The sequence below is a fragment of the Erithacus rubecula genome (assembly GCF_903797595.1).
Source record: "Erithacus rubecula genome assembly, chromosome: 1".
Taxonomy (NCBI): domain Eukaryota; kingdom Metazoa; phylum Chordata; class Aves; order Passeriformes; family Muscicapidae; genus Erithacus; species Erithacus rubecula.
In genome coordinates, this window is record NC_136658.1 from 25,835,148 (window position 1) to 25,847,685 (window position 12,538).

Sequence of the window (12,538 nt, forward strand, 5' to 3'; positions counted from 1 at the left end):
ATGCATTTTACCCCTTCACATACTTTACCACCAAAAAAAACTACATTAATTTGTGCAATTATCACTGTAAGGGTATGTGGAACATGAGAGCACATCTACTTCATTAAGATTATCAGATCAAGGACCTTTCCAGCTCAAAAGCAGATACAAGTAACAGGAAACAGTGACACAAACCTGAGAGACAAGGGATAAGGAAATAATCACAAAGAAGAAAAGGTTCCAGTCATTAGTTAATAGTTAAGAAACTACAAGCAGAGAACCAGCCTGGACTTTGTAACTGATGACAGGGACAAGTACAATTGTTCAAAACTTAATAATGAATCTTTTCTTAACTATTTTGCCAAGTAACCACTCCTTCTATCCCACCTGAGCACTGTAAGGATTAGGTGCTAGCAACTGAGCACGACTCACTTTGGACCAGACTTCAGACCCCTTGTCTCCTTGGGGCCAGCAGCAAGATTGGGTGGGTGTCTCAGCAGCTCAAACAGGCATGAAATCTATAAGCCCCCATAAAACATGAATTTGAGGTCAGCAACTGGTCAGACCTTGGATGAAAGGGCCCCTGCAAACGAGCAGGTAAAGGTCTCAACATCAACCACTGGGGCAGTATCACAGCACACAGGGCCCATGTGCCTGGACACCAGCTACTAGGGGGACTGGAGCCAAGATTAATGAAGGTCCCAGCACTCCAGCTGCAATGGGACTGCAGGTCACAGGACCCACTTTTCTGGGTACCTGCTGTGTGTGATGGGGGAATTTATGCTATCCCCAAAAGCAGTGGTGGGTATGGAAGATCACAGTGTACTTAAGACTGCCAGCAAACTGTCTGGGCAGCAACTGGGAGGCCCAGGATCTAGGTACAGACAGAGGGTTTGTACTGATATTCAGTGGGTCTGCAAGTGTGGAGATGCCCAAGAGAAATGTGTGCATCTCTTTGCCAGTGAGAATCAAGCTGAACCAGCCAATGAGTAGAACCCAAGCACAGAGAGTTAAGAGAGCTCCTGCTGCAGCCATGGACAGCAGCTGAGCAGAGAGCCCACACTGGTACTTGAGATAACTGTGACTGTGCACCTAGAGACTGAGAGCATTAATGTTTTCACCAACAAACTTCAGCCCTCTTCAGATGAAGAGGAGAAACAGGATTTGTCAGTCTACACTTTGCTTTATGTGAGTCCAGAGAATTCCATACAAGGGTGTTGTTGAGCCAGAAACCCTCAGAAGAACAATGTGTTATAGGATGTCAATCACTGCCTACTGAAAGATCCTGATATGGATCTAGGATAGGGACATTTGAGGGCATTAGGATTTTACTATTGTGGCAAAAAATAAGCAAAAAAAAAAATAATGTCATTATCTCTTCTCAAATACTCTCCCCAAAACAATCCTTTTATAGGAGATTCATTTCCTTAGAAAGTGTCTTCTTAAAACCAACTTCTATAAAAAGTACTAAAATCAGAGCACCTTAGGTAACAGTGTGCAATTAAATCAGCACACTTTATTTGACAGGCAGTAAATAAAACTTGAGTCTTCTTACTACTAAAAATAAAAGTTATCTTAAAATGTTTCAACTTAAAACTTGTAAAATACCAAGCCAATTCCAGAATAAAGGGAACTAACAAGACAAGGGCAATTAAGTGGGAGAAATTAAAGATTGTAACTTCCGTTTCAATCAATTTTCAACTCTTTTCAGGTGCCTGGATGCTTACTTTCTGTGGGTAAAATTACTTTTCTCAACAGTGGAGAAATACACGCTTCAACTTTCTCAAAAATAACTCAATCCAGATCTCACATCCCTTGGCCGAGTGCTTTCTCTATTATACAAAAGGCTGTGGGGACTTTGCTTTGTTTCTGCTCTACAATGAAATTGGCTATCTTTACCCAAGCAGAACAGGTTAAAGCACCACAATAAATCACAGCCTCTTATAAGGCACTTCTCTGAAAGAGACTGACTCAAGAGAGGTAACTGCCAGTCAGTGTATTTTTTATGTTTTCTACTGCCTGACAGGGAACGTAAGAGTTGCCACCTCACCCTAGCATGAGTCTTAGTGAAAGGTTCTCCACTGTCCCTCGGTAATGCAGCCAAGCTTTCCCACTAGCACTCTCTCAACAGTTGAAACCCACAGAGCACAGGTTTAAGAAAAAAAATACATTAACTAGGTCAGGAAAATGGTCTGCCTTAACCTTAATATCTTCACTAGATTTCAAAAATTGAGTTAATCTCAGCAAGGGCGGAAACAAAGTACCAATATAAACTAAGTGCTAGGCAGCATCTATTATTTACACCATGTGACTTGTAGCCTGCCCAAAGCAGTTACTCTTGAAAGCACACTAGAATGCCTAAGGATTGCCATCACTACGGTATTTTACGTGGGAACAACAGTTACTGTGGAAACAGGTCATGTTTCCCTTTCAGGTAAAGTTCTTTAAAGTGACAAAGCAGTAAATGCTAAAACAAAATTTGATCTTGTGTTTTTTGGGTAGGTTGCTTTTTTTTTTTTTCCTTTTTTTTTTTTTTGAGGAAAAGCAAGCCTCAGGCAGAGCAAAACCCTAAAGAACTGTGGCAGGATGAGACACTTAAAACTTCTAAGGATTTGGATCAGTTTAATTCAACTTACTTTACTTTTTTAAGCATTCCTATACTGTGTGTGCCTGATGTGAAAGAACTGTGCAGAAGCATAAAGAAGTGTAGTACATAGAAAATCCTCAAGATAAGCATAGCTTTAAAACAAAAGGAACAGAGTTAAGGGATTTCAGTTCAACAAGAACTTGAAAAACATGGAAGAAATAAAAAGGTTTTAGGCTGCTAGTACTAGGCACTGAGGTGCCATCTACAAATTAGAAATCTCTTTTTTGCACAGTAGGTAATTCAAAGCCCATCCTTTAAAACATTAAGCTAACAGTGAAGTTTTTGCCCAACTGTATCCATTGGCATTTGTTGGAACTGAACTCCTTCTTGCGCTGTAACTACAAGTCTTTTGGAAAAACAAAACTGAATTTTAACTGAAATTGAATTTTAATTGAAATATGAACTTTCAAATTTCATTTGGAATGCTCAGCACTTCAGCAAATCTGGCCCCCACTTCTAAAGTCAACTTTTCTATGTTTGGTTTGAGGTGTGCATGTAGTTTTAGTTTGGGGTGGTTTTTTTACAAGATGGTATCCCTGTGGTGTAGTCCTCTAGGAAGGATGCCTTTCTGTTGTAAACATGCTACCTTGTCTTATTCTAATCAAGCTTCTTCCCTTCACAGTACTGGATTTTTAAAGAGTGAAGCTAGGTTACACATATGAATTTTCTAAGCATCATCACACCTGCATGGATGTTTAATTTAAATACGCTGTTAGGGAGGTTTTCAGCCATAGTACGTTAAATTCATATTCTGAGCTGGTCGACAGCCTGCGAGAATTTGTTTCTCCCTCTTTGGGTTCCCACAGCTAAATCACTTGTGATATCCAAGCACACATTTAGTATGCACGTGCTGGCATCTCATGTCTACAAATCATTCATCACAGAAATGTGAAAGCAAACAGATCTTAAACTGTAACTTTTTCCCTGCTCCTGCGAGCTCTCTCATTACCTTTAACAAATCAAAATTACAGTCACCATACAATTGGCAGCTGCAAATACAGCCCTACTGCTATGATCTTCCCCTCCTGGCTGGAAATTTTAGCTCAGAGGCTTCTCAGTGACTTCTTTTCCAGTTACCTTGTTTATTTATTCAATTTACAACTGCTTTATAAATAACATAGCAAATATTTGCAAGCCGAAACTACTTCACACTATGGCATGGGTACAAAGAACACTGCCTTCCTAGAGCCAGAGGAAGCACTTCAGAACTCAGTCTTAGTGAACCTTTATGTTGTTGACACAGACACTTAAGCCTATACCCTCCAAACTGTGTATAAAGCAAACTTCTAGCCAGTTTACACAAGGCTGTTATTGCCATCAGAAAGAACCTGCAGTATATAATGACCAACACCTTGTTGAGATCTCTCTTGCTTTTAGGGTTAGTCAATTCCAAAAAAAACCAAAACAAAGAAAGAAAAAACCAAAACCAAACAGACTAACCAACTTCCCAAAGGCAGTAACAAACCACTGGCTGCTGTGGTTTTCAGCCAGAATAAAGAAATTAAAGGTATTCTAGCTCTGCTGCCCTCAATGTAGTATAAGGTATGGAAAAGCCTGAAAGCAGATTTTGTACTTAAAACACAAAGTTAAACCTGAGAGAGATTAATCTTTGACTTTCACTAGTCTGTAAACTAATATGACCTTGTCAGCAATGCTGTATTTTGCTCTTAATGGATATATTTTTTAAAGTTCTATTACCACCATGTTAAAATTCTTAGGTTACTTAGGCAAACTATGACATAAACTAAACACACTTTATATTTAAGGTAACTTGATGCCTGTATAAACCACAGCTCTGTGTGAATCATGTAATACCTTCTCCATGTCCCCAACGCTAGTTTTGGAGTAGTCCTCAGTGGTCCTTACGGGGAAGAGCCTCTGACAACTCTGGGCTTGTAACTTCCACAACATTTTGAAAAAACGCACTTCATTCCAGATTTTTTCAAACTGACACATAATATATCATTTGCTACATTTGCCCATGTTACTCTTCTGCAAAGTTAAGAAACTCTAGATGAGGAAAAATATGGCACAGATCCTCTTACTAACATGCCTGTCCATACTCAGACTTCCAGATGTTCTTGAGGTATGTTAGAAAAGAAGTGAGAAGTTTCTTAACCTGTCAAGAGCAGAGAATTCCTATGATGTCTTCACTGTCAGACATGGCAGACTGTGTCTGATGTACTGCCCTCCATAGCTTTTCAACAGGTTGCGAAGTTAAGACACAGAACATTTTCTGAGGTATGTGATAGCCTTTCATACCCTTCAGAAGGGTCGACAGTCAGGATTAAGCTTCAGTTGTGCAGTTCTCCTTCTGACTCCCAGGAAGTTGTAGTTCCCCTTCTCCCTGACTGGGGAAGCTATCCACTGAAGTACAGCAAAGCTGTATACAAACTAGGAAATTAACAAACAAAAACTATACTTAGTGACAATAACGACTGCATCAGGATATACACATCCACCCCAAACCTTGAAAGCACAGAAATAAAGAGGGGAAAGACTGCTGTGTTCCACCACACTTTTCTGTTGCCTAGGCACTGTTGATAACACACTCTGAAAGGCTTTCACTTCCACCTTTGGTGGGGAAAAAATACCCAAACCTTCTGTGCTTTAGAGTAAGAGCCACCAAAGAAAGTTCAGCACACACTTTCACACCTTTCATGCATGTTAATTTACATTGCCTTAACACTAGAAAGAGTTAACTTGATTGTGTTGGAGTGCAAATCTAATAGTGATAGGCTGCTGCCTTATCTTTTAGAAATGGCAGTGAAAGCCTTTGGAGTGTGCCACCAAACAGCATCATAGGCAGTATGAAAGTGGAGATGAATATAAAAGTCCTTCCCTCTGACTTTATATTTCTATACTTACAGTGGGTGGATGGAGGGAGTGTAACCCAATGCAATCTTAGACAACACTAAATATAGTTCTGTCTGTTAATACTGGTTAGGTAAAATACCTATGAGATTGATCAAAATATTTTAATGTCTTCTTGGTGTGCAGAAGGGATTGGTAGATTATGGCCTGAGCACTATCTGAAGTTTCATAGAATTTTAACATCCCAACTGCTCTGAAGCAACAATCCACTAGTTAGATCAGCTGGTAACCTGCAAAAAATGTGGGTTACAATGCCGGGCAGACATGAAAAAATTTGTGTGCTGAAATAATTCTTGTCTGATTTCTGGCTAAAGATTGTGCATGTTCAAAATCCAATAAACATCACAGAGAGTAGAACAGATCTGCTCCAGTTTATGACCTCTAGTAGCAACTACTGAGCAATTCAGAGGGACTGGGAAGAAAGGAAAATAAATAATTTAATTCAGAGCTGCACCTAGTATCTTAGAATTCCTTCTGTAAGGAAGAACAGTTCCCAAGCAGTAACATTTTAATACACCACAATGTGAAATTAATGTAGAGAAACAAAAGAAAAAAACCTACCTCAACTCACAGATGAAACAGGTTCACCCATGAACTTAATTAAATCAAGTATTCATCCCAGATGGGAATTATCCTTTATCATCACAGTGATTAACAACAGACTACATTTTTATTTTCCGTTTTAGCATATGACTGTATTCAAGAAACATTTTACCAAAGAGCATTTTTCAACTTCAGAAATCCTTTTTTTTAAGTGCTTTTCAGCTCAAATGTTTACAATGATTTTGCCATTAAACAGGAGTTGTCTGAAGTAATATCTCAAAGGCATTTTCTAGGCAATGAACACTTATCAGCTCCAGAGGTTTCATGATCAAAGGAAGTTTCATCACACCTTGTATCTCACACAACATTCTCTAGGTTAAGACTAGAAACTAAAGAATCAGGGTCTTTCTGGAACTTGTTACACATCTGTGATGAGACTTTTCATTCAATACAAGGCAATCACTGCAATCACACCTGCAACGACTGATTTCATTTCCAAGAAACACTGACTTTGAGCTCTCCAATCAAGCATGTTGCAAGCATTCTCCACTGTGCTTTACATCGCAACTTTAACGAGCCATTTTCTGCAGTTCCAAAAATCAAGCCCTCATGATGGACATGATTGCAGTATGTCACCATTACCAGGATAGTTATATCCCACCCACAATCAGAAATATCAGTTTTTAATTTAATTTTTGTAACTGTCAGTATAGATTAAATTGGGTATGCACTTAGGGCAGTCATTTTTTCACTACAAAGCAAGTCTGTGCTTGGAGTTTGAAGGCAGATCAATTACTCTGAATGGTGCCCGAGGGACTCTTAAATGAAATAGAGCTTTCACTTTTGAGAAGAAGCTTCTTACATTCTTTTTCCCTGGACTTGCATAACAAATCAACACACTTGCAATCTTGTCTGTGACATATCCTAAGGCAGCTGCTTTTAAGATAGATTCTTTTAAATCCACATGTATTCTGGTGCTTTGTTTGACACTGTTTTCTTCCTGATACAAGACTACTGAGAAAGAGAGTTTCTATGCACATAATCACAAGTATTTTTCTATGCAGAGTTAAAGGCCTTTTTTTGCTCTTTTAAAGAGTCACTGCTAGAAATGAAGATGCAATACTAATGGTTCATAATATTAATTTTCCTCTCCCTTCTAACCTCCTTTTCAAGTCACCATTAAATTCTAATCTGTTCTCAATAGAAAGGCAGCTGATCTGTGATAAAATACTCCAAAACATTTAAAAACTGCTAAACACATATATGCACAGACTAATGATTTTGTTCAGGTAGATTAGGCAAATTCTGTTTTAACAAAGGAGAGACTATTTTATCCTTACTCATTTTCAAATAAAGACGTGATAGCACTTTAGAAGACCAAGGATTACCAGGGATACAGATAAGATTCTTCAGGTAAAGCTTCATTTGTGCCTGAGTAGTGAATACCAGATGTGAGAGTACTGTGCAAACAAGGACAGGCACCTACTCCTTCATTGAAAAACAGAACAATGTGTTACAGTGAATACTTATGAAGAAGTTACAAAAGTGAATACATCTACTGAAATAGCTTCTGGTGCACTACAGCTCAAGTTACCTCTAGGACTCTTCATAACTGTATCTTCAGTAGATCAAGAATATGAAAATAGAGATCCCAAAGTTTAGAAAAAGTGCTCTAACAACAAACCATTTTCCATTGTGATTTCTGATTTGTCTTTATGGAATGACTTTCTACTTAGCTTTCTAAAGCTCTTAAGTTTGGAACATCTCTATACAATTACACATCCTGAAGCAACCCTCCAAAAGACTTGAGAAAAAACAAAAACTTAAGACAAACTCTTTGGTTGGACTGTTCCTCAGAAAATACTCAAACTTTCCAGAAAAAGCAGAAATGCCCTTCTAGAGAGAAAATACTGTGTTTCCAAAGTGGTTGTTAAAGAGATAAAGAGCAAAAAAATATTCTTTACTGCAAGAAACACAAAGGCAAAAACATTTCAACCTTGGTACAAGCAGCAGTAACTACCTTCTCTGCACTGCTACTTGCACAGCAATTGCACTTGCTGATGTGGGAAAAAAAGCAGTGGTATAGTTGCTGATTTTACAGAGTATATTTTGTTAGAAATTCAGCTAATCCACAGATTAACACACAAACCACAATAAAGGCAGAATCAAAATTCTTGGAGCTCTACCAAGGTTAGATCGAGTAACCATATCATCCTCTGTATCTGATTAAAAATATGACCTCCAGCAGTAAAAATAAAATCCTGATTGAGAGAGCCAGAGCAATTACCACTGCAGGGGGGCTCCTATCCTCAAAGTGGTCCCACTTTCATCTTAGTCACATCCTTACATCAAACAAGAAGGACCTACGGAGCTTTCCACCTTCTTAAGTTTTTGGGTTTTGCCTAACAGAAGGATCTCTGAATGTTACATGAGCACTCGCTCTCATTTTCAGGAATTTCAGGTATCTTAGCAAAGACTGAAGTATCTTTCACAAAGGTTTTAACTTTATTTCCTATGTTTTCTGAGATGAAGCCCTCATTGAAGGTATATGAAGCTTTATGCTGTCCCTTCAGCAGCTGAATGTTCTTCGTAAGGGAAAATGTAAACCAAAGAGTCCAAGTGTCACCTGCAAAGTGTGTAACACACTTATCCCTCAGGAAAAATATGCAGCCTTTTCATAGTTTTGTGCAAGCTTTCTGCAAAAAAAGAAATAACTCCACCCCATAGGTGAAGAGGCTTAACCACTTCATGCTAATCCTGACCATACAGAATGAGTAATCCAGACTCATCAATACAAGAGCAGTATTCAGGCTGCCTTCCAAGAAAAAGAGGCAACAACAAGTACACCTTGGCTACTTTTACCAATATATTAAGCGGCTTGGTTCACTTTCTCTGTAAACATTACTTCTTCCAGGTTACTAATGAGTAAGAGAAATATTTCAAGAGTCTAACATTTCTGACATTTATGGTCAGATAAAAAAGAATAAATGTCTCCAGCCAGACTTTCATGCATCCTCTGCAACCTCTGAAAACACTTTATGTATCCAGTGAGGGAGAAAATAATTGAAAAATACAACTTCAGAACTAAGCTTAATTTAAATGATACTGTTATTCAACTGCCTCGATAGAAAGACATTTATCACATAAAGACTGGTTTCAGAGCCAGGTTCAATGGGGCCATGAGCAACTTGATCTAGTGAATGGCATCCCTGTCCATGGCAGGGGGGCAGGAATTAGATGACCTTTCCAGGTCTCTCCCAAGCCAAGCTTCATGATTCTATCACCCACTACAGTCTCTTTCCAACACTCCTGCAAAAGAGAAGTTAGGAGGCAATGTTCTTTGCATTGGGTTTGCATGGCAAGGTTTTGGCAGCAGTGGAGGGAGCTACAGGATTGACTTCTGAGAGAAGCTACCAGAAGCTTCACCCACATCTGACAGAGCCAAAGCTACCTGGCTCCAACATGGACCTACAACTAGCCAAGGCTGAGCCCATTAGCAATGGTGTTAGCAGCTCTGTGATAAGTCATTTAAGAAGGTGAAAAAATTATTCAGCCAGAGAATAGAGAAGTGAGAATATGTGAGAGAATCAGCCCTACAGACACCAAGGTCAGTGCAGAAGAAGGGCAGGACGTGCTCCAGGTGCCAGAGCAAGATTCCCTGCAGCCCATGGTGCAGATCATGGTGAGGCAGGATACTCTCCTGCAGCCCATGGAGGAGCCCAAATCAGAGCAGGGAGATCCCTGATCTAGTCTGAGACCCCACAGGAAACCCACACTGGGCCAGGGTTCTGGTAGGATTTGTGGCCCTGTGGAGAGAGAAGCCCACACTGGAGCAGGCTTGCTGGTGTGACTGGTGACCCCAGAGGAGACCCATGCTGAAGCAACCTGTTTCTGAAGGACTGTCTCATGGGAGGGAACCCATGCTGGAGCAGGTGAAGGACTTTCCTCCCTGAGAAGGAAGAAATGGCAGAAACAACCTGTGATGAACAACTGTATTCTGCATTGCCAAGGAGAGGAGGAAAAGAATCAGGGAAAAGTTAAGTCCAGAAAGGAAGGAGGGGTGGAGGAAAGGTGCTTTTAAGATTAATTTTACTTCTCATTAAGCCACTCTGATGTTGATTGGCAATAAATTCTATTAATTCCTCGAGTCTGGTTTTGCCTGTGACAGTAATCTGTGAGCAACCTCTCCTTGCCCTTAACCTCAACTCATGAAACTTCCCTTGTACTTTCTCTCCCCTGACCAGTTCAGAAGAGTCACAGAGCAGCTTTGGGGGACACCTGACACCCCACCAGGTCAAACCACATCCCTGAAAAACAAGCAAAATATTCCCTAGTACAGCTGTTCTTGAACAAAACTCCATATTCAGGGAAAACAAAATATATTAAGTTATTTCTTCTTCATCTAGCCAAAGATTTTTCTCTGGGCAAAAGATATTCCATCTCTCATTCATTCCTCCTGGGAATTCTTCCTGATGGCTGACACTCAGTCCAGACTCAGAACAATGATTTGATCTTTTGGAGCCTAATTGTAATGAGTGATATAAGGGAGTGGGACTCATTTGCTTCTGTGTGCTATCACTTAATATAAAGGGATTACAACATTTTGTGTAATCAGAAAGGGCAAATCCCAGGACATGTTAGATTGCCTCCATTACTGTTCTGTTTTATAAACAGCAGATTTAGACTTGGCTAAGCACACATGCTTAGGATGGGGCATTCTAAGGCCCATTTATGGAAATTATAAAAGGAATTATAAGAAAATATAAACAGAAATACAGTACTTTCAAATGTATGTCTGTGTCTGATGGTGAAACCAATAAATATGTAAAATTATTAGATTCTCAAAGTTTGTAGCCTGTTCTTTTCATACTTGGGAATTTCTGTATCGTAGTGATTGTCAAAAACACAAAGTAAATTATTTAAGACAAAATTTTCTTGAGCCACATTTTGGAATTTTCAACCATGACTGTCTTCACCCCCATAATGTATTGAGTATTAGAAATTAAATTATTTGAATTTGGAGATGACTGGGCCATTGAAATATTTTAATTACACACAGTAATATGCTTCTTGTATGTAATTATATATTTGTGATGGTACAGACACACAAATATGCACTTTATACACAAAAAACCACCTGTGCTCCTTCTAGTCTGCAAGACAAAGATTACTGATCGTAGCTGAAAAGGTTACCTGGATCTGGGCTTTGTTTCCAGCTGTTATATTAGATATTGTCCAGCATGCTTCCTTTTTGATAGATTCTTTTGGGCTGCTTAGCAAGTGCAGCAAACTCTGCAGGGCTGAGCAATTCAGAATTACCTGAACACAACATGAAAAACAAAACAAAACACACCTTAGAAGAAATTTAGGATAAAGAATCACAGGTATAAGGAGCAAAATGTCCTGAAAATATAAAAAACATACCCCATTAGATGATCACAGAGACTTTTTTTTAAGCCACCAAATATACACAAAAAACCCCCCCACCAAAAAAAAAAAAAACCCAAAAACAAACAACCCCCATCCCCAAAAAAAAAAAAAAAAAAAAACCACAAGAAAGCAAGAATTAAGAAAAATAAGGGAAAAATAAAGAAGGAAAATAAAAGAGCAGGAAAAATAAAGTGCAAAATTACCAAGTCTTTCAGGAAAGAGATCACACTTTCATAATGATTTTAGTGTGATTTGAAAACAAGATACTAAGCACATTATGAGCTAAGAAAAATAAAATTATGGTATTTTTGTACAATTAAGTGCTAACTACTGTTTTCCACACCTGCTGGCACTGTGGTGCAGAGTGTGACCAGCGTTGTATCCAGCAACATTATGAATGGACAATTCTTATTTTAAAAATTACAAAAATTGCAAAAACCCTGCAAATTTTATAGTGCAGAAAAATTCCAGCAAAATTTCCATTTCCTAAATGGCTAAAGTACAATAGAAAATGCCTCAGAACTTGAGTGTTACAAGACAACACCCTTGAGGATGTGATGTGTGATAGTGAAGGAGCTTTTGACCCTCTAGAAGGGCATAAGAAGATTCAGAAAAAGAAAAATGAACTTTCTTTTTTATCTTAAAATTCAATTCTAACAATTTAGGCAAAAGTTGGGAGAGTATACCAAGAAGCACAGTAGTTTTGCCTTGTGTGGCAAATGCAGACACCTTGCAAAGAACAGTGCAGTACAGAATTTTAGGAGAAATACTCCAGAAAAGCTGAATCATGGTCATGACTTTTGACCATGGAATTTGAGGACTTAATTACCTTACTTGCATCCCCCCCCTCCACATTCTTAAAAATCTTTGTACTCCCCACTAAGACCGAAAAACAAAGATTATGGTTCAGGGTTTTATCAGGCATCTACTGGGACATTTTTTTTTTCTTCATGCATGGTTTTCACCATGTTCAAGTACTGGCAATTGTTAATAGCTGAAAATGAGAGAAAAAGCAAAAGAAAGTTTGTGCCACAAGGTTTTACAGAAAGCTCTCCAAGAACTGTC

General features: G+C 38.8%; 2 protein-coding genes across 2 annotated transcripts in view; one reads left to right on the forward strand and one right to left on the reverse strand.

The window, feature by feature from the left end:
- The window catches only part of FBXO40 (F-box protein 40), a 277,886-nt gene that overhangs the window by 222,944 nt on the left and 42,404 nt on the right, over window positions 1-12,538 (forward strand). The window lies entirely within an intron of this gene.
- KPNA1 (karyopherin subunit alpha 1) overlaps window positions 1-12,538 on the reverse strand; it is a 46,955-nt gene that overhangs the window by 5,205 nt on the left and 29,212 nt on the right. Inside the window, exon 11 of the mRNA XM_079306458.1 lies at window positions 11,237-11,362. Within this exon, the coding sequence (XP_079162584.1) occupies window positions 11,237-11,362 (126 nt within the window). The remainder of the gene's footprint in view (window positions 1-11,236; window positions 11,363-12,538) is intronic.